The 20,857-nt window shown below is 32.9% G+C and overlaps 11 protein-coding genes across 11 annotated transcripts; 6 read left to right on the top strand and 5 right to left on the bottom strand.

Annotated features, from left to right (window-relative positions):
• Nucleotides 1-910: 910 nt before the first annotated feature.
• On the bottom strand, nt 911-1,855 carry FG386_002996 (uncharacterized protein; the record flags this gene model as incomplete). Its single annotated transcript, XM_067342224.1, has 1 exon — nt 911-1,855. One exon carries the CDS (start codon nt 1,853-1,855, stop codon nt 911-913), a length of 945 nt encoding a protein of 314 aa, XP_067198885.1.
• A 328-nt stretch (nt 1,856-2,183) lies between these two features.
• On the bottom strand, nt 2,184-4,115 carry FG386_002995 (uncharacterized protein; the record flags this gene model as incomplete). The annotated part of the gene is made up of 1 exon (XM_067342223.1): nt 2,184-4,115. The coding sequence occupies one exon, from the start codon at nt 4,113-4,115 to the stop codon at nt 2,184-2,186; it is 1,932 nt and encodes a 643-aa protein (XP_067198884.1).
• A 592-nt stretch (nt 4,116-4,707) lies between these two features.
• FG386_003047 (uncharacterized protein) lies at nt 4,708-6,060 on the bottom strand (the record flags this gene model as incomplete). Its single annotated transcript, XM_067342275.1, has 1 exon — nt 4,708-6,060. One exon carries the CDS (start codon nt 6,058-6,060, stop codon nt 4,708-4,710), a length of 1,353 nt encoding a protein of 450 aa, XP_067198936.1.
• Nucleotides 6,061-8,604: 2,544 nt separating this feature from the next.
• FG386_003046 (eIF2G Gtpase) lies at nt 8,605-9,996 on the top strand (the record flags this gene model as incomplete). Its single annotated transcript, XM_067342274.1, has 1 exon — nt 8,605-9,996. The coding sequence occupies one exon, from the start codon at nt 8,605-8,607 to the stop codon at nt 9,994-9,996; it is 1,392 nt and encodes a 463-aa protein (XP_067198935.1).
• A 649-nt stretch (nt 9,997-10,645) lies between these two features.
• Nucleotides 10,646-12,244, top strand: FG386_003045 (hexokinase; the record flags this gene model as incomplete). Its single annotated transcript, XM_067342273.1, has 1 exon — nt 10,646-12,244. One exon carries the CDS (start codon nt 10,646-10,648, stop codon nt 12,242-12,244), a length of 1,599 nt encoding a protein of 532 aa, XP_067198934.1.
• Nucleotides 12,245-12,656: 412 nt separating this feature from the next.
• Nucleotides 12,657-13,487, top strand: FG386_003044 (NUDIX domain protein; the record flags this gene model as incomplete). Its single annotated transcript, XM_067342272.1, has 1 exon — nt 12,657-13,487. One exon carries the CDS (start codon nt 12,657-12,659, stop codon nt 13,485-13,487), a length of 831 nt encoding a protein of 276 aa, XP_067198933.1.
• Nucleotides 13,488-13,719: 232 nt separating this feature from the next.
• FG386_003038 (membrane bound aspartyl proteinase with a signal peptide plus transmembrane domain) lies at nt 13,720-15,051 on the bottom strand (the record flags this gene model as incomplete). Its single annotated transcript, XM_067342266.1, has 1 exon — nt 13,720-15,051. The coding sequence occupies one exon, from the start codon at nt 15,049-15,051 to the stop codon at nt 13,720-13,722; it is 1,332 nt and encodes a 443-aa protein (XP_067198927.1).
• A 644-nt stretch (nt 15,052-15,695) lies between these two features.
• Nucleotides 15,696-16,493, top strand: FG386_003027 (rab1a protein; the record flags this gene model as incomplete). Its single annotated transcript, XM_067342255.1, has 3 exons — nt 15,696-15,721; nt 15,791-15,863; nt 15,954-16,493. The coding sequence occupies 3 exons, from the start codon at nt 15,696-15,698 to the stop codon at nt 16,491-16,493; spliced, it is 639 nt and encodes a 212-aa protein (XP_067198916.1).
• Nucleotides 16,494-16,738: 245 nt separating this feature from the next.
• On the top strand, nt 16,739-19,006 carry FG386_003016 (SET domain containing protein; the record flags this gene model as incomplete). The annotated part of the gene is made up of 1 exon (XM_067342244.1): nt 16,739-19,006. One exon carries the CDS (start codon nt 16,739-16,741, stop codon nt 19,004-19,006), a length of 2,268 nt encoding a protein of 755 aa, XP_067198905.1.
• A 114-nt stretch (nt 19,007-19,120) lies between these two features.
• On the bottom strand, nt 19,121-19,525 carry FG386_003005 (pelota RNA binding domain containing protein; the record flags this gene model as incomplete). Its single annotated transcript, XM_067342233.1, has 1 exon — nt 19,121-19,525. The coding sequence occupies one exon, from the start codon at nt 19,523-19,525 to the stop codon at nt 19,121-19,123; it is 405 nt and encodes a 134-aa protein (XP_067198894.1).
• A 930-nt stretch (nt 19,526-20,455) lies between these two features.
• FG386_002994 (uncharacterized protein) lies at nt 20,456-20,623 on the top strand (the record flags this gene model as incomplete). The annotated part of the gene is made up of 1 exon (XM_067342222.1): nt 20,456-20,623. A coding segment is annotated over one exon (168 nt), but the record flags the coding sequence as incomplete, so codon positions are not given.
• Nucleotides 20,624-20,857: the final 234 nt, after the last annotated feature.

The raw sequence follows: 20,857 nt of genomic DNA, 5'->3' as shown, positions 1-20,857 counted from the left end.
ACATTACACACGAAAAATTAAGACGCATTAGCACCCTTTATCTTCCATTTCATATGTATACTGCCAAGTTTTTAGTATTTCTAATCTCTTCTGTCGTTTCTGGAAAAATACAAAGTTTCATACGTTTGTTCCTTTGTTTGAGAATGGATAAGTGAACTAAGACTTGAGAAACATCTCCGTTTTTGTCTTTATGTCACATGTTCGCGAAGACTCTCAGGTTTAATTCACACTAAATGTGCTGAATAGACTGGCGGGAGGGTTAGCCCGGGATGGCGGCGGAACAATACCATGAAGGAGGGGAAAGATGGAGAGCTCGAATTCGACTGCAAAAAGGCAAAAAATGATAATTAAAAGGACATGAAATTGAGTTTTATAGGTTTTTCAGACAAGTATTTTCTTCTAAATCTGTATGTATAGCTTCTCTCCCCATCGCCTCTTTCCAGCTGTGTTCTCGTATGTTTTGTACTTTAGGAAATGACCAGCGCTTAGTGTATATGAACTTGCACCATTTACCAAACTTAATAGTGCGAAACTTGTGACTGGGTTTAAATTCGCACGTGGGGAAAAAAGCGGGACAAACTCTCGAAAGGCTACTGAGAGTAGTTGCGACATTTGAATGTCAGTTTGCTTCACAAGAGATCTCTCGTTGCAGTTCGAATTTTTAATTGAAATTACTTAGTCAACAATGCGAGTTGCGGTGAAAGTAAGATTATTCTATATCTAGATAGTTCTATTCAAGAAAAGAACAATTACAGTGAAAATTGACACTTGTCCGGTAATCATGCGGACTAAAGGTGTATTATGCTGTATTTAATAATGATAGATTTAATACTATTCTTTTTTACATGAATAAATAGTATATTTCGGTCGCGTCAATAGGGCTTTATATATATGGTGTGATATAACACCATTAGAATTTCGTTTCGTTAGAACCGATTTTATCTTCAGAGGTGTCTTGATGAGTACTGCTGGCTACTTGGTCCATTTTTTCACTACACTCCCTCTTTATCTTCTCAAATGATCGTCCTAATACTAAACCACCAGAGTTTTGATTGTACCATTTTTTTACGTACTGAGCAGAGTCCTTAATAGACTCAATCATCATTTTCTTTTCTTTAATATCATTCTTCAGGATTTTTTTTGCACAAGTACAGGCATATTTGTCAAATAAGCATAATTCCTTCACAAATCCATTTAAAAGACTAATATTCTGATTTAAATAACTGATTTTATTAGAAAATGTCTCCATCTTCACGAGTTTTTGTTTAATATTTTCAATATCTTGTTCAGATTTGACATAAGGAGCAGCAGACAACATTTCTTCCGACCTTGAACCTGTTCTTTTTCCACTTTCAAGTAAATATTGCGTTAATACTCTACACTCAATGCAAAACATTAAACGATCGTTCCATTTTGTATGTTCTAACTTGTATTCATTCAGTTTTTCTTTAACCTTCTGAAGCCTATCCGATATGCCCTTACATTTGCAAGTAAGGAGTCTTAAAAGTTTGCACTTACGGGCACACGACTTTAAAATTTCTTCAATTTTTTGCACTGCACAAAGAAGGGCTCTTAAAAAAAAAGATGACCTGTAATCAGCTAGTTGGATCGCTAAAAACAATTCTGGACTACACTCTAAAACATCAATCGTTCTAGGAACCCTTCCATTTCCGCTATTATCTACACCTTCCTCCCTTAATTTCAGTAGACTGTCTCCAGCCAATACCAAGGGATAGTCATTTTCAGCGTAATTGCGCACTTGAATACTCTTTTCAATTAACCCTGGAGTGAAGATTAACAATACGACTCCCAAAAACAAACAATTTAAAAAAAAAATATCGCCTCTGTATCCCATATTCAGTAGTTTCTCTCCCTCACACTATTCAGTTGCTTTGCTTTAAGTGCATTTAGTACCTTAACTTAGCTTTAAAATAAAAAAAAAAAAATATTTCTACTTTTGATCTCTAAAGTAAAATCCAAACTGATCAAGTGATACGGTGGTTTACGTAAATTAAGACGGTAGAAGTCATGATCTCACAACATTTTACACACTTGAATTCGTGGTTTATTTAAGCACACATTTTTCCCCTAATGCCTAACATCATATACACACAACTTACCGCCAAATGTGTTGCATTTTATGTGTGATTATATGCGTGCGCATGTGTAATAGAAGGAGAGTATTAAATCCATTCATCTTCAAAGATATCAGAAGGTTTTCCAATTTTAGCGTCGTCTTTATCTTGATCAGCAAAGCCTTTATTGACGATTCCCCTTTTCACTTGATCAATTCCAACTTGTTTACTGCTTTCACCTTTATTACCTTTCATTTCATTTCTTGCTTTGTTTTCCAAATTAAATGCTCTAAAGAGCGTTGATTCCAAAACAACGAGTGAATTAGGATCTGATTTCGCATATCTTGGATATTGCACAGTTGGAATGCCTTGAACGGATTCAACGTCCTTTCTTCTACCGTCTTCAATTATATATTGAGCCGTTTCTGGTATAATTTGAGAAAATTCATTATTTAAAATAAGGTAATTCTTGCATAACAGCAGCTTTTTTTCTATTAGGGACTTATAATCGTCTAGTTTAATTAGATCGTTGCTTAATTCATCGTGCACCTTTCTAACGTGAGAACACAGCTTAGATGATTTACCTTTAAAACACAAAATGTTGCATTTTGGTGTACACCTTTCGTCAATAAATCGTTCAAGCTTTAATTTAGTTTTATTTAGCGCAATTTTGACATACTCTACAAATGAAAGATAATCGAATATTAAATAATAGTTTCCCAGAGTGCATTTTTCGTAGTAGTAGTCCTGATTTAATGGAGTTAATATTGGGACAGATGTAGATAAGTAATATGTCTTTGCTATGGAGCACTGAGTAGTCAATATAATTGCATCAACAAAGTCATACCTTGTCTTAAAGTAAGCTTTAGTATAGCTTTTGATTATTTTCTTGGTTCTCACACACCCCGTTACAAATCTAATAGCTTTGTTTTTTCTACCTAAGCAATTTTTTGAAGTATACTCAATAATACTAAACTTGAGCTTACAGGTTGCGATTATATAGTGAAACAAAATTTTTCCCATAATTTCAGACATTTTCTTACAACCTGCCTCCTCGAATTCAAACTTATCCCTTCTCCTTGGTTCATATAAAATCATTGAAATTAATGTTCTCCATGGCGTTGATTGTTTAAAATCAGAACCCATTCTTTCTTTTAATTTTAGTATACTCCTATCGGAATCTAACTTTAATTCTAGATCGTCAGTTCTATATATAGTCTGATGTTGAACGTCCTCCGTTTCTGTATCATCGTCAATTATGAATTCTTCTATATTCATATATTCAGTATGGTAATTATCTAGTTTTTCTTTAGAAGAAAGTCTTGATGACACACCATCCTCGCGCTTTTTATCAACATCTGAAATTTCTTCACTTTTTTCACCTGATTGTTTTTTATGACTCTTTTTTACTGTACTATATATCGGTTCAGGTTTTTGTTCCCCGTCCGAACCCGTTTTTGAACCTGGTATATTTACATATGCCCTCTCATTAGGAACAGTACCTTTCGAAGACAATTGGTCTCCTTTCACTGAAATTGAAGAGCTAGATGGTCTAGAAGAAGATGGGGAATGCAAACCTTCATTCTTAAAAATTAATTTTAATGTTGGGAACTTTTTCCTATCACCCTGAGACTTAACCTCGTATTTTTGAACATTTCCCGGCATTTTCAAAACCTTTGTGAGCAAATCTAACAAGTCTCTTCTATTAAAAAGTATTCCCTTGTCGCTAGTTTGTGGTAGTGTCTTTGATTCCAAATAAAATTTCACCGTATTTTTACAGTGAACTATTTCAGCCCCAATTTCCCTTTTTACAGACTCATCATAAAGATATTTCACTAAGGAATCAACACTTTCCACAAAAAAAATATCATTCTTTACTTTTACAGGTTCTACACTTTCTTTAGATGATTCTGAATCATCTTCATATTCTAAATGATCCAAACCCGCCTTTAATAGACTAACAGGAATCAAAAAAGTACCACTAATTGATAAAGTACAAACGAGTCCTAAAAGATCCAGTAAAAATATAAGGATTTTCATTTCATCTATCCTGTGTTTTTGGATCTTTTAATGCTCGAGAACTTTAATTATTTAAAAATCATAATAAATCACATAAGTCTGAGCTAGTAAGCGAATTACAGCAAAGTTGTTCTTGATGTACAATAACAATAAATCTTTACTCAATTAATTAATCTTAATATTAGTTACTTTGTTTATTTCAATCGGTAATCTTTAAATAACATATTGCCGCCAAAACATGCAGTTTGCTGGTAGACTATGATAAGGTATAAGTGAGAACAATGGAGGGAGAGGGGTAAATAAGGAACTAAAATGGGGTGGGTTAATTAAAAGTGACTATATAAAGGAAGGAAACTGGGTTTAGTAGAAATAATTAAATATGCAAGTGTCATTTTTTTATACAAATATTGAAACAATTTCATCAAATTCTGGAAATAATCATAATGTTACGGTATTTTGATAAGACAGTTTGATTAAAAGGACAAAAATGTTTGCATGGACCAATGAAGCAAAACTTTATTCTTTTTTTCGCTTTATTTAAAACATAAGGATATAAGATAGACATTCTAATCCAGTGAATTAAAGTTCGTTTCTGAAGTTATTCAAGTTTATTTTATTGATTTTTGCCTTTACCTTTGCCTTTACCTTTGCCTTTTCCTTTACCTTTACCTTTACCTTTACCTTTACCTCCGCTCTTGTCTAATTGGGAGTTGTCATTACCATCTCCGGGGTCATCCGTATTGACATTATTTTCCATACCTTCACTACTATCTCCAGGTGATTGCTGTTGAACTTCATCATGCTGTCTGCCAAAGAAGGGATTATTGCTGAAAAATCCTGGTGAATATGGGTTGCTCAAATCAATATTAGAACTCAGTCCCGTTGCTAGAAGCTCATCGCCATATTTTGATCCATCGTCATATATTTTAATACCCATGGCTTCTAGATAATTATAACATTTTTCTGAATAATTTACGGTTTCATTACGAATATTACTTACTGAATTCAGCTTTTCTTCGAGTAATTCCAAGACTTGCTGTAGACACGTGCACTTTCTTTTACTTTTTTTGCATATTTTTCCAAGACAGCCATTACATTTTTCTAAAGACTTCCTGACCGTTTCTATTCCATCTGAGTAAACACTAATTAAAGATTCTGCATTTTTAATATCTAAAAGAAGGAGAAGGTATTCTTTTGATGTACATTGGGCAAAATCTTGTGAATTTGCACGAAATTTAGAATATTTAACGATGTTCTCTCTGATTCCACCTGATATATCCAACAAGTTACATGAAAAGACATTTTTATACCCAGTTGTAACTTTTTCCTTGGCATCTGAAACAATATTTTTCATTTTAGAAATCTCTTCTCTCGCATGATTACATCCTTTAATTAACATTTTAAATTTAGATTTGTTTGAACCACAATTTGCCCATATGTATTCTTTCAAAAGTTCATATTTACATTCTGTAATGAGTAATTCAACTAGTGATTGAGCCGTTAATTTTTCCTCCCTCTTTAGTGTTTCAGTGCTGCAACCCCTCCCGAAGAGCATAGCAAGAGTGGAAAACATTGATTCAGATTTAGATCCATTACTCGTTACAGAATCTCTTTTATTGTAACCATTATCATTGGAGAAAATAGGCGACGGTGGTGGGGTTAGATCATCACCTGTAAACCCATAGTTAAAGATTCCTTGTCCAGATGTTCCTTCTTGCGGGTCTTGATAATCATTGTTACCATTTGTTTCTGCAGATGCACTATCTTCTTGAGAACCGGATCCAGAGCCATTATTATTATCTTGATAGTCATAATTAAGATATCCATTTTTTTGGCCATGATCATTACCCAATTTTAGGAATGACAGGTTTAAATCTAAATTAAAACTATCAAAATCTTTAGAAGATATGTCTAAAAGAGATTTAATTAAAAATATTACAAAAATAACCTTGTCTAGTTTACTCATTTATATTATTTAAGAAAAAATCTAGTTAGATTTATCTAAATTAAAATATTTCCTAATGTTTTATAACGGGTAAAAAAATAAACTAAGCTTAAAGCAATCGAAAAAGTATGTGTTCAACTACATAAGTAAAGAAGTGCGTGTGCTTCAAGTTAATATGGGTGGAGCCTCTTAATGTATACACTTTGTTTATGTGCACATGAAACTTGACTTGTAGGCACATATTAGCGCCATATTGTGTATTTATCATAAAAAGGCAATAAATTGGTATTTATTTGAGTTGAATTCGTAATAAATTTAGCTTTGTATTATCGTTTTACCTCACAAAGAAAGTATTCAGAGTTAGATTACTTCAATTTAGCATTTTTGGAGTTGTCACACAAACAAATTAGTGTATTCCCGTATATCAATTTATTTGAATGTTGTTATAAAACTTCTTTTTTCAAATATTACACTGTTTTAAACGATTTAGTTCGTTTCAATCCCTCATTCTGGGTAGTTGGCTGAGAGTATCATTATCACACTTTTAAATTGATGGTATTTGTTATGAAGCCCGAGTTTCTTTTGTTAGAAGTTTGATTTAACTGGAACATACTGTTTTCACTCATAAAAAGTAATTAAAGACGGATATCGAGTTAATAGAATCAAGAAATTGCATGTTTTGCATGCAGATAAACGGTAAGTTTTTAGAGTAGTTCATAAACATGCTCAAATTAGAGTTTTAATGGAAAAAAAAAGAATATTGAGAGAAGGGTAGGTGTGGTGATTGTTTTTATCATTCATTGAGACATGTTGTAATTTTGTCACTATTTTGTAGATGGAACCATTTATTTATTTATAACCTTCAGAAATGAGGCAATTTCATCCCGTAGGTGAAAGGTGTTATTGAAGTAGAACCATTGCCCAGTTGATAAATGTGGTTCTTTTGTCGTTTGTATCATTAAATTGGTGAGATTGAAAAACGTCAAAGAGGTGAAAAACTCGCAATTAATGTCTGTGAGGTAGCAAATTTTGAAAAAAAGCATGAAGTGACTCGCTAGTGCTTAAACAAGTGACTAACAGAATTCTAATTACAACTCCTCTTGAAACTAGCATGTCGATGATTGTTGCTCGAAACATAATAATTTCGAAATCAGAATATCAAAAGATACACACACACACACACACACACACACACACACACACACACACACACACACACACACACACAACGAAGAGAATTTTAGTAATTTTCATCTTGTTTTTTAGTTGTTACTCATAACTCGGCTCACAGCTACGTTTGTATCCAAGAGAAAAGATGACTCGGTTATTAATAGTCATTTGCCTTAATTGTGAGCTAGAGCGTGCATAAATTTCCTAGTTTTTGTGTCATAAGATTTTATTAGTCTAATATTGGTTCATTGTGTAAAGGAAGGTTAATTTAGGAAAAGTGGCGTTTTGGCGCAATATACCCACTGCTTCCCAAATAGTCAAAGAGTTTGTTGACTTTTGATGTTTAAAAAGTGGTTGTATGACTGTACATTGAAGAGTAATTCTCAAGAAAATGGAATTATATCACTGTATTTACTACTAATTTAAACACCAACAGAAAGTCCATACAAGTATGTTTATGTGTATATTTGCATCTACTACATACATTAGATGTATATTTTTTTGTATTACTTTACGAATACATTTTTTAGTAAGAAATATATGTGTTTAAGTGAATGACTAACTGTAACAAATAAAACTACAGAAGCAATGGAAATTATATTAATAACACATTTCGTGTGTGAATATCTATGTAGCCACATGTAAATGCATGGTACACAAATTACGGCGCAGTGCTCCCTCTACGTTTGTGCCTTTGAAGTGATTAATGACTAAAGATGAAATTGAAAGAAAAAACAGTAAATTTCATAAAGTTTTAAAATTAACTTAACTTCAGAGGCCATTATCACCAGTTTAAAGGTGACAAGTACGAACATTAATTGTTTTGTTGTATAGTTTATTGTCTGACTGGTCAAATTATTGCAACAATCTTAAAGTTGCACAAGAATTATCATTTTAACAGTTATATATCTTCAGTAGCGTATATAATGAAAACACTATTTTAATATTATGTCTTTCTTCGCTTTTCATCCTGCTACTCATTAATGTTCAAACGCTTTGCCGCTCTTTACTTTTTGAATATCGAGACGGGATTATAGCAGAAAGGCGGCAATGTGGTGGGTATATTTATAAATAGTGTAAATAGAACTCTTAAAGGATTGGGAGCGAAAAAGTGAAGAAGTCGTTCTTGAAAACATTAGGGGGAAATTGAAGCGATTTTTATAAGTGATAACGTATTAGTTTGAAGGAGCTTTATTTATTACAGATTATCCTGGATTATTGTGACGCTTTGATGATAATTTGAAGGTATCTGTATCGACAGTTGGGAATAGACAAATACGAGATAAGAACTTCCTTTTTTCTTTTAACTTGTTTTTTTGAATAAGAGAAAATACAGATTGCGGAATTACTGCATACGAAAACAAATAGTTAGTTTATAAAGGTAGCAATAGCAAAATGTCTAGCGAGCATTTGTCCAACCAAGACATTGACAACTTGGATTTAACAAAGCTGACTCCTATAACTCCAGAAGTTATTTCCCGTCAGGCTACAATAAATTTGGGAACAATAGGACATGTCGCACATGGCAAATCAACGGTAGTTAGAGCAGTTTCTGGAGTACAAACTGTTCGTTTTAAAGATGAAAAGGAAAGAAATATCACTATTAAATTAGGGTATGCAAATGCGAAAATATACAAGTGTACGAATCCGGACTGTCCGCCTCCAAAGTGCTATAGAAGTTACGGCTCAAACAAGGAAGATGAACCAATGTGTGAGGTTCCTTCCTGTAATCACAAAATGCAACTACTGCGTCATGTTTCGTTCGTAGACTGTCCAGGTCACGATATCCTTATGTCCACTATGTTAAATGGAGCTGCTGTTATGGACGCCGCTTTGTTGCTTGTTGCAGGAAACGAGACCTGTCCTCAACCCCAAACGTCTGAGCACCTTGCTGCCGTTGAGATCATGAAACTTAAACATATAATTATTCTCCAGAATAAAGTTGAACTTATAAAGGAGGCTCAGGCACAGGAACAATATAAACAAATTAAGGATTTTGTAGCAGGAACATCAGCTCAGGATGCACCTATTATTCCAATTTCGGCGGTTTTGAAGTTTAACATCGACGTACTGTGCGAATACATCTGCACTCAGATCCCAATTCCAATTAGAGACTTTACCTCTTCACCTAGAATGATTATTATCAGATCTTTTGACGTAAACAAACCAGGAGAGGATGCACAAAATATGAGAGGTGGCGTTGCAGGCGGATCTATTATAAGAGGGGTGCTAAGGGTTGGTGACGAAATTGAGGTGAGACCTGGAATATTCAACAAAGATGCAGACGGGGAGTTCACATGCAGACCTATTCGCTCAAAAATTGTGAGTCTTTTTGCTGAAAATAACGACCTTAAATACGCAGTATCTGGTGGTTTAATAGGTGTTGGAACGAAAATTGATCCAACTTTAACTAGAGCAAATCGCCTTTCGGGACAAGTTTTGGGACATCCTGGATTCCTTCCTGAGATTTACAACTCCATAAACATCACCTTATACCGTATGAGGAGACTTTTGGGTGTCAGGGCCCATGATGGTTCGAAGGCCCAGGCAAAGGTGTCTAAATTGAGAGAAGGTGAACTTCTTATGGTTAACATTGGTTCCACTACTACTGGCGGGAGGGTCACCAAAATTAGGGATGACTTGGCTACTTTCCAGTTATCTTCTCCTGTTTGTTGTAGCGTTGGTGACAAGCTTGCTATTTCTAGAAGAGTAGACAAGCACTGGAGGCTTATTGGTTTCGGAGACATTATTTCTGGTGTTACGGTAAGAATCATTAATGACTACTAAGATTCTTATTTATATTTTTATAAAAAAAAAACATCATCATTCACAAAATTAATCCGGGATTTCATATTTAAACCCATATTTGACTGAGAGTGGAAAGCCAAGCGCTTTCTACTTTAATCGTGCATGGCAGGGAGGTTTAAGGAAGTAAACAGAAATAGGTGAATTATATGTTAATTTAACACAAAGAAATAATGTTTAGGCAAAGGATTTGCCATTACGATTATTCATTGTACCTTTTTCATACACTTGTACGCTCTTTTTTATTACATATATTTTAATTTTATTAAGCACCTTGATTCATTGTTTAGTTGTATTTGTTCAGTGGTTTTACTTGTTCATTTTAATCCGCATTAGCCCAATTGCATGCGTGTGCATCCAAAATTTTAGAGGTTGTGACTGTCTGCATGTTCCGGGCGGCATATATTTGTTTCTCTTAAATTACAATCAGTCTTTTCACGGGAAAAAAAGAATTGAAGTTGGAAATTTAACAGGAGTTTGGGGGAAACTTGTTGTTCCAAAGATAACAGACAGATTTTCCTCTTAAAAGTGATTTCCTAGTGGGACAATATAAACAGCGATAAATAAATTGAACGGTAACTTAGTATCTTAACGTCTATTTGATTGGTTTTTTTTTTTTTTTTTAGCAAAAATGGAGGATAGTGATGCTGAAATTGTTATGGAAAGCTACAGGAAACACTTTTTTCTCACAGAATCAAAACTAAAGGAGCTGGTTAGTGATTTTTCAAAGTCACTGGAACTAGGTTTAAGTGAAAAGGTATCTAAGGAGCGAAACTCTGCAAATAAAAATGAGAACCTTTTTACTAGAAAACATCAACTAATTCCACTAAAAATGCTTGATTCATGTGTAAACAAACTTCCAAAAGGAAATGAGACAGGAATATATTATTCCATAGACATGGGTGGAACGAACTTAAGATGTATAAGAATAGAGTTGAGAGAAGATGGGAAAAACAGCACAAGATATAAAAAAACAAAGTTGAATGATTTGAAGATTAAAAATGTAGATGAAAAGAATGAAATGACTGTATTGGATAATAAAGTTACTTCCGAGGAAATGTTCGATGAGATTGCGACATTTTTTGGCAAATTTTTGGTAGAATGTGGCGATATGCCAAAAAATGAAAAAAATTGTAATTCAACAAATTTCAGTAAAAATGCTTTTGACATAACATTCACATTCTCATTTCCAACAGAACAAGTTGAAGTTGGGAAAGCAAATTTGATAACTTGGACAAAAGGCATTGAAACAGGAAGAAGTACCTTTCTTCCAGTGGAAGGACGCGATGTTGGGGAATTATTGAACTCTGCTTTTTCCAGGAAGAATATTCCTGCTCACTGCAAATACATAATAAACGACACAATCGGAACTTTGATATCAGCAATTTACGACTCAAATTGCACCAATTTTAGAAATATTACGGACAATAAGACAAATATTCAAATTAAAAGTAGTGATGAATTAGAAGATAACACTTGTACCATACCTCGCGAAAATGGATTAAAGAGGTTAAAGATTGGTACTGAAAACAAAAATCCATGTGTTGGAGTTGTAATAGGAACAGGGCTAAATTCATGTTACATTGAACCCAATTCAGAACAGTATGGCTATAAAGGTCTAATAATTAATACAGAGTGTGGTGACTTCTACTCCTCAAATTTGCCAATAACAGATTGCGATCTCACTCTAGATTGGAATAGCGACAATAGAGGTGAGCAATTATTTGAAAAGATGATTTCAGGAAACTACCTTGGCGAGATATGCCGTTTGTTATTTATTAAATCACTAAAGGATGCAACACCAAAGGTGTTTTTTAAAAGTAATTCAGTTTCCACTGAGAATATATCGAATATTATTCGTTTATTTGAAAACTCTCAAAACGGGAATTTTTCAGAGCTAGTTTCTTATCTCCAAAATACATTCTCATGTGAATTAAGTCCTAATTCAGAAAGAATAATTGCCGAATTATCCCTGTTTGTTCTTAACAGGGCTGCTCAACTTGTTTCAGTTATGATATCTGCATTGTTTAAAAGATTGGAATCCCACAATTCCTCTGGAATTTCAGTTGCAATTGATGGATCAATTTGGACAAAGAATCCAATATTCAGAAGAATAGTCAGGGAGTCACTTTGTACCATACTTGGAGATAATGCAAACGAGCTTGTTCAGGTTTTCGTGTCTGATGATGGATCTGGCAAAGGTGCTGCAGTACTTGCAGCAGTTATCTGAGAAATACATATAGGCTACTTTATAAATGTCAATACGCGTATATTATAATAACTATTTTTCTAATCTCTTTATGCATGGGATTATAAACTGTTAAAGCGGTATAACGGGCGCCATTCAACTTGTTTTTCATCTCAAAAAGGTTAATAGTACGGCACATAACTACAGAAATTCAGGTGTATTTGTTTTAACTTGGTCTTTCTTTAAACTTTATAATTTAAGTAGGATTAGAGAAAAATCAAGAGCTAGTATTTACATATACACATAACCAATATACCTTGCATATATATCTCACGTACATACAATACACTTTTTTCCTGTGTTGGTAATAAAGTAATATATTATTTATTTTCGGATCGCATATTGCAGGAATATATTTTGAAAAGGGCCTGTTCAAAACAAATTATATTCCACAATGGAAAGTAAGATACCCGAGTCTAACGGCGTAAATGAAAGTGTCAATGACATAGAAGAGAAATATCAACAACAAACGCCTGACATTGAATCATTAAGCCAGACTTCCAAGGATGACGGTCATAATGAAACAAATATTGATCACGAGCCATCATGGGTTATATATCCATTGGAAAATTATGGTATTAGGGTGCAAGACAGCGAAGATGAAGCAACCAAGGGTGTAATATTCAATGAAATGAGTGGTTTTAATTTAAAGGTAGATAGCTTTGTTAAGGATGGAATAGGCAGAAGTGCAGCTGCTTTAATGCTCACTCATCGTTACCTATGTCCTCATGTAGTTCTGCTTCAGAATGATCTAACAAACGAATGGATGCTACCAAATTGCAGTTATAAGGCTTGGGAAAATCCAAGAACAGTTTTAGCAGGTTATTTGAAATCAATATTCTTATCAAATAATAATGCTAGTTTGACAGTAGGTAGCAATTTGTCAGGCGATAAAATAAATAGTGATAACAATGAACATAATAACAACTCTGGAGCTGAGAATGCTGCTGAAGTAGGGGAGTTTTTAGGTACATGGTGGAGAACTGAGTTCAATTATGCTCCATTGCCTTATCTGCCACCTCACTCAACGAGACCTAAGGAAACTATTCGTATATATCAAGTGATTCTTCCTCCAAAACTTCTTTTTAAGTTACCAAAGAATTATGTACTTAAAAGTTTGCCATTATTTGATTTAGATCCTAATATCTTTGGAATTGCTTGTGGAAGTATACCTCAACTTATTTCCAGATTTCAAATACAATCAATGACGCAGTCAGATAATTGAAACTTTATCTTCTCCCTATATAAATTAAATTTATTATTTACAAATATTATATTATTTATATTTATTTTTAAATTTCAATATTATTATAACAAAAAATAAAAGTTAGGCTAGGTTTTGAGCTATAATAGAAATTAAAAAAAATAGACTAATTAGGTTTATTAGTTATATAAACAAATCTAAAGATAAATAGGTAATTTAACTCTTTAAATACTGTGCTCTTCTTTTAATAGCTTTATACGAGTAATATTGAGAGCAAAATTAGTGTAACTATCAGTGTTCTATTGTAATAGTTAAATCCGCGACTCGAGTTAGAACTGAAAGAAATGAATAGAGGACCATATCTGCCATGTTTAGCCAAAGTAAATCCAACCGACATGTTGTCGCGATCAAAAATTGAGTAATATTTGCGAATAAAGTTATTTCCCAGTACAAATAAAGGGCCTCTTGGAGGTGGAATATCAAGTGGAATATATCCAATACTACAATAATGTTCTTGAGGCCCCCAATAATAAGAAAATGTATTTATGTAAGAAGAGACGCCTTCATCAATGACATAATCTTGAGGATCCATATGCATTTTTACTTGCTTTCCATTAATATCCTCAATGACGTATGTTATTCTTGGTGCTGACAAATAGTTATCACAATTAGATTCAGTAGGTATATAATCAGTTAATTTTGCCATAAAATCACTTGGTACAGTTGAAACAGATGAACCTGTATCTATAGCAGCCTTGCATTCTGTTGAACAATATTCCGTACTTATGCCGTTAATCATTATGTCTTTTATCTTTATCTCCCAATAATGCGATCCTGTTAGCTTGTGCCATGTTATCTTATCCCCTCTAACTGTATAATCTGGATCAGCAGCTCCAAAAGAAATAGAACCTGGAATGCTTGGATCCCTAGATATATACACACCAAACAAATTTCTATTAAGTACTTTTTGTTCCTTTATATTATCAATTATTGTTTGTACATTTATTCTCTTGCTATTTTTATCTGGAAAACCCAAACCAACAAGACCATCAAATGGAAGATCTGCAAAGGGGGAAGTACTTTCTTCTATAGCCATTCCAAAAGGCTGATTCTCTATTTTTAGTTTTCCTATGCTTATTGATTCTTTTCCGTATTTTAATACACATGAACCAGTCCCATATTGGATGTATGTCTCCAAATTATCATCAAATGACTCAAATGATGAGCTCGAACTTGGATCATATTTATTATGCGGTTCACAACCCTTCTGTCTACACTCTACACTTGGGATCCAAACACTTGAACTCCCAGTATCGAATATTACAATAAACTCCCTTGGTGGGGTTCCTATTTTAATTTTACCAAAATATTGGCTATTTTGATAGTTTCTGAGTTCCTGAGTATCTAATGCTTCAGGATACTTACTTTTCGTTAGCCATTTTGAGAAATAGCTATTTTCAGCAAACTTTGTTGTTGAAATTTCAGTTGCAGCTAACCTCAACTCTACTTTATGTGAACTTGAACTGAAAAGGCCACTGTTTAATTTGTTTTCAACTCCGGACTCCAACCGGACGCTTGTTCTCATTTTCCCAGACAATCCTTCACAAGAGGCTGTAAACTGGTAAAATATTAATATAAATGCTAAAACCGAGAACATCGTTTTCGCATTTCAATTTTAAATAAGTAAATCAAAAATATATACATATAATATATTATTTAGTTGCATTATACTGTTAATACTAATTAAATTGTGAAATTTCCACTACTACTTATTTTCACTAATTCTTATTCTACATGTAAATATTGACTACTTTTTTTAAGGAAAATTTTGCATGTATATTCCGGTACGTGGCCATATAAACAAACCACGTAATAAGGCGCCATATGTGACACCGCCTAATGAGAAAACATGCTATTCACTTAATGTTTAGGGGATATAGTAGGATTCAAAAAAAGGGTAATATTTGGAGTGTGACACTGTAAAAAGGGATAATACATTTGGAGTTAAAACACCTTCTTTTTTTTTTTTTAAGACATTTACGCGTGTTGCTTGTAGGTGGTGGAGAGCGGATAATAATAAGTTAAACAAGTATTTAGCTTACTTGTTTCGCTTTGTGTATAGAGTCTTTATTGTACTTAAAAACTAGGAGGATATATTTAACTTTGATAAAGACAATATCACAATTTCTGGAATAAGAATAACGTTTTTATTCTTTTAAAATATAAAATATGTCGGGTATTAGGCAAAAGGAATAGTAAGTTTGCAATAATACGCGAATTAATACATTAATATGTTTGTAACTCTGTTTTGAATTTTTGTTTAGTGACTATCTATTTAAACTAGTATTGATTGGAGATAGTGGAGTGGGAAAGTCCTGCCTTTTATTGAGATTTGCTGTAAGTTTACTATGAAAGTAAATGGTAGAGAAAGTAAAGGCAATTAAAAATAACATAATATAATTAATTTAAAACATAACACTTTTTTAGGATGATTCGTTTACAGATAGTTACATAACTACAATTGGGGTTGATTTCCGCTTTAGGACCATAAAAATTGGAGATAAGGTTATTAAACTTCAAATTTGGGACACTGCAGGTCAAGAAAGATTCAGAACAATAACTTCCGCATATTATAGAGGAGCGGATGGTGTGGTCTTGGTATACGATACTACCTCAAGCAGTTCATTTGAGCATATAGACGATTGGGTAACAGAGGTGAATCGCTATACTACAGATTCTACTAAGATCCTGGTTGGAAACAAATGCGACCTAGAGTCACAAAAAATGATAGATGTATCTAAAGGAAAAAAAAAGGCTCAGGAATTGGGAATTGACTTTATGGAAGCCAGCGCTAAAAACTCTACTAATGTGGAAGAATGCTTTATAAATATTTCCAGAAAGCTTCTTGAAAAGAAACTGAAAAGTGGTGTTTCAAATAATAAAAATGTTATGAGTTCTAATATATACCTTAATCAAAATACAAATTCAATTTCTGTTCCTGGAATACTTTCTTCCTGTTGCAAATAAGCATTTAATACAAAAGGTCGAGATAGCATAAGGTAAAAATAATCAAGTGGCGCCAAAACAATCATAAATGTCAAAAGGTACAAGAAAGTTCGCTAGTGAATAGAGTATGTAAAAATAGACTATATATGGAATTTAATACTTAAAACATTCAATATACATTTATTTATATACTTAAATAGTTCTTTTATTCTCTTTTGTTATTTTTTATTTATTATGGAAGCATTTTCTTTAAATTAACTTAGAATATGGATTTCATAGTAAAATTACCAATAGAACTAGATGCAGATGAATCGCTTGTTGCCAATAGAAGAAGGATTTTAGAGGAGTGGAATCTCCCAAGTTCATGTGTCAAATTATGGGAAAGTAGTGATTTGGAAGAACTAGTTGGTGATAATAAAGAGCAAATTATAAAAGATCTGAAAAATGTATTTTCAAATTTAATAAAACTCTCTCACTCCCTTTATGTTTCAATAATGACTGAAAAAGATTCTTATTTGGCTATGGCATACTCCAGAAGGGAATATGAAATTTTAAATCAAGGAAGTGAGGGTTTTTGTGATATGACAAAAAAAACAAACCACCTAGAGAATTTGATTAATATATGTTCGAGTTATATGACAAAAATTCCGTTTTACAATCCAATATTAATGATTAAGACTCTTTTACAATTGAAGGAGATATTTAAGGCGGAAATGCGTGAATATAATAAACCGGCTAAATCATTAGGCAAAATTGAAAACAATTTCTTACTTCTTCTTAAACACTGTTTAAATGTAGTTATGGATGCCCTTGGTAATATTTATAATTCTGGATGCGATTATGACGACTTTGAAAATAATTTATCAAATCGATATTTTAAAATAGATCCATTTTACTTCGATGATATAATAAAGGATTTTACATCACCAGATGGTACCCCTCAAATATCTCTGACTAAACTTGGAGTGGGAATTCACCCTGAGCACGGAAGAGGTTTTTTTTCGACAGAGAAAATAGAACCAGACACAAATATAATAGAGATATCGGCTTTATGTTCGTTAAGTTTCTACACGGCACTTTTTTCAGATGATTTTGGATACGTAGCACGATACTTAACTAATCCCACACATTATTTAAACGAGATGAGGTCATTTAACACATGTTTTGACAATAACAGTAAAGATAATTCCAACATTTTTTCAATGAATGAAGACAGAAAACAAACAATGTTTCTGCCGATTGATCCTGATTCAATCTTAATGCTATTTATTATTTTTCAAATTTACAAAGGAGATAATTCAAAGTGGCATAAAGTAATATCTACATGGCAGGACCCAACGCATGCAATTAATCAAAATTTATACATGGCGCCAAAAGAGGTAACTAACTTTTTATCTTATGGAGGTAACAATTTTTCCTCGCGAGTATCTAACAATGTTGATGAGCTTTATGATTTTTTAGAACATGTGCAATACCTTTTAGCCTTTATTCAACAAGAAGCAATAAAGTTGAGTAAGAATCTGAGTGAAAATGATGGGAATATGTACAAAAGTATCAAATTTTTCAAAGATTTTAATTACAAAGACATATTTACTTGGAAGTCTTTAAATAGAGCAAAATATGTATTAGATACAAGATCATTTAGCATAAAATTTTGGCCTTTGAGCAAAGAGCATTACGAGTATTCGATATTAGAGAACTTAGATCATAATAGTAGTTTAATTAAGCAATCTTTAGATGAAGAAGAAAATTTTCAGGTAATTAGTGTTCCTGTATCGGATTTTTCTTCAGATAATTCCGAAAGAATTGTTAATTTACTATTACCAGTTCCAACAGAGAGTGTTCGTACGATACTTCCGGTTGCAGATATGTTCAACCATTCACACTTAGCACCCTGTTCAACTCCAAAGATGGATTATGAAAGGAATATGTTGGTTGTGAGGAATGAAGTTGAAATAGAGAAAAACAGAGAGGTATTTATAAGATACGGAATTTTAACGAGTGATGAATGTTTGTATGGATATGGATTCGTGCCAGTAACAAAACCTACACAGGGTTTATTTGACACATTAACATTAAATTTTGAGCCTGATGAAGACGATTCACTATATAAAATAAAAATGTTAGTATTGAAACATTCAAACATACCAACTGATCACATATTTTCGAAATTATCTCCGAAAAAATTGACAAATGTGGATCTATTGATTAAATGCATAGAAATTGTAACTTCCGATGACCCAATTTCAACTGTAAAGGATTGGGAAGAGAGAATTGTTCACTTAAAAAGGAGTAAAAAGGATTACAACAGGGAAAACTACATGAGAGTTGTTTCAGAAATTTTGGAAAGCTTGTTAAATCCATGTATTGAAAATTACAACAAACTAATGAGTTACAAGTTGTCTGAAAACGACAACCCTTCTTCAAAGCCCTATTGGTTCGATGACTGGGGTGATAGGGCGATAAAGTACTACTCAAACCAAATAGATTTAATTAAGCTTTCACTTAATGTGTTTAAGAAGAGTAGAAAATGAGCAATTAATTTTTTAAGTAGTACTACAAATAGTTAGATATGTTGTATCTAAGAAATGTATAAAATAAAAATAAAAAACCGGTAGATTAGAACATTAATACTTATTTTGTAAACATTATATTAAAATTTGCTCTATCTGATCTTTTATTTCTATAATTTGCGACGACAAACTTGAGCCGTCTTTTGAGATAATTGCAGCTGCTATAACTGGTCTGGAAACACCACAAGCTCGTCCTAAAGCGACTTTTGAGCGAACAAATACATATGGTGTGTTCTTATCCTCGCAAACTAAAGGTAAATGAAGAAGGATTTCCAGAGGTTCAGCATCAGCAGCAAGCAAAACCACTTCAGCTATACCTCTATTAAGAGCTTTTGTAGCTTCATTTGCACCTTTTTTAAGTTGTTTGTAGTTGCAAGCTTGCTGTACTAGGTTTATTATTTTGTTGTTTAGTTCCGGACTTGCTAGCGGAAATGCCTTGGGATTGAAACCAATATCTTCGTTTGCCTCGTTTTTGCTCATTGGCAATGTTTTATAGTCTAATAAATCAAATTTTAAATATTTAAAAAAAATTTACTGAAATACAGGTATACTGTCAAAGGGAGACTTTTTAAAGACTTATTAGTAATTCTAATTTTCAAAACTATATAGCGGAAAAATGGTGTATTACTATTTAAGTGGTTTTATTAATTTGGCGACAAAAATATCTAATTATATATTAAGTTTATTTTCTAAAAATAGACTATTGTTTATAAGAAAGAAAATTGTTATTACATTTACATTATACAAGCAATCAACTCATTTATGTTTTATATTACTAGTCACAATATATGTTATTTCTATATATGTAAACATTCCTTTGTTGAGGTACCGGAAAATAGGTCTATCCAGAAGCGCCTTATTTGGGCGCCACATACCTGTTTTAAATACTGTTTTAAAGATTCAACCAAAATAAATGAGAGGAAAAGCAGCTTTGTTATTGCAGTTGTGGATATATAAAGGGGATAAGAATGCGTTCGCAAGGGTAAGTTGAAGCAATGAGTTCTTGTTTCAGTGATACAAAAAACTGTTAACTTACACTTTAAATTTGAGCAGTGTAAACACTGTTTTTCAAATATAATTAAAACGATTAGTAACACAAGCTAGTGGTTTGGCGCCGCTTGTGCTTTTTTCAAAATTATGATTTGAAAAAAATTACAAGTGTGATAGAATTTGTGCTTGATTTAAAGGAATAAAGTAATGTAGTAGCGGTTAAAGAAACAATAAATACAAAAGGAGATATATTTGCAAAGCTGCTATATTATATAAGTGAACATATTGAAGAAGCACGTCATTTGACCCTTCTCAAAGAGCACAGGCCAACAATTGGTGAGATGTCAAGTAGTTAATGAAAAGTTAAGGAGAGAAGCACTGAGGGTCTGACGAGTTTCATAGTGATTTGTAGTTATTAAAATGGCAAAAGTGGATGAAAGTAATGATTTTGGTAGGGTTACCGATAATGAAGCAAGACTAGATATTGAAATGAAGAGAGAAGATGACGTTATAACCAGTAGTGACGACGATACATCCACGCCGGTAGATAATGGAATTGAGAATTCTGAGAATTTTTTGAGAAAGGAAGTAGATTTGCATCACAAAGTCGCAAATGAGATAAAGGACGATTTAAAAATGAACACAGAAGAGGGGGGAGGACTATCAAAACTGAAGCTGTTATTGGACCAAAGCGAAGCATATACAAGTTACATATTAGCGAGGTCTTTGAATTCTGCTAATTATGAGAAAAAGAAAAAGATATGTAATAAAGTTGAGAGACACGGAGTTGATGACGATGAATTTGGTAGAAAAAAAAATTTC

The sequence above is a fragment of the Cryptosporidium ryanae genome (assembly GCF_009792415.1).
Source record: "Cryptosporidium ryanae isolate 45019 chromosome Unknown contig_60, whole genome shotgun sequence".
In the NCBI taxonomy this organism is placed as follows: Eukaryota; Apicomplexa; class Conoidasida; order Eucoccidiorida; family Cryptosporidiidae; genus Cryptosporidium; species Cryptosporidium ryanae.
The sequence above is the reverse complement of the archived record's forward strand: the minus strand, read 5'-3'. Positions and strand labels throughout refer to the sequence as shown.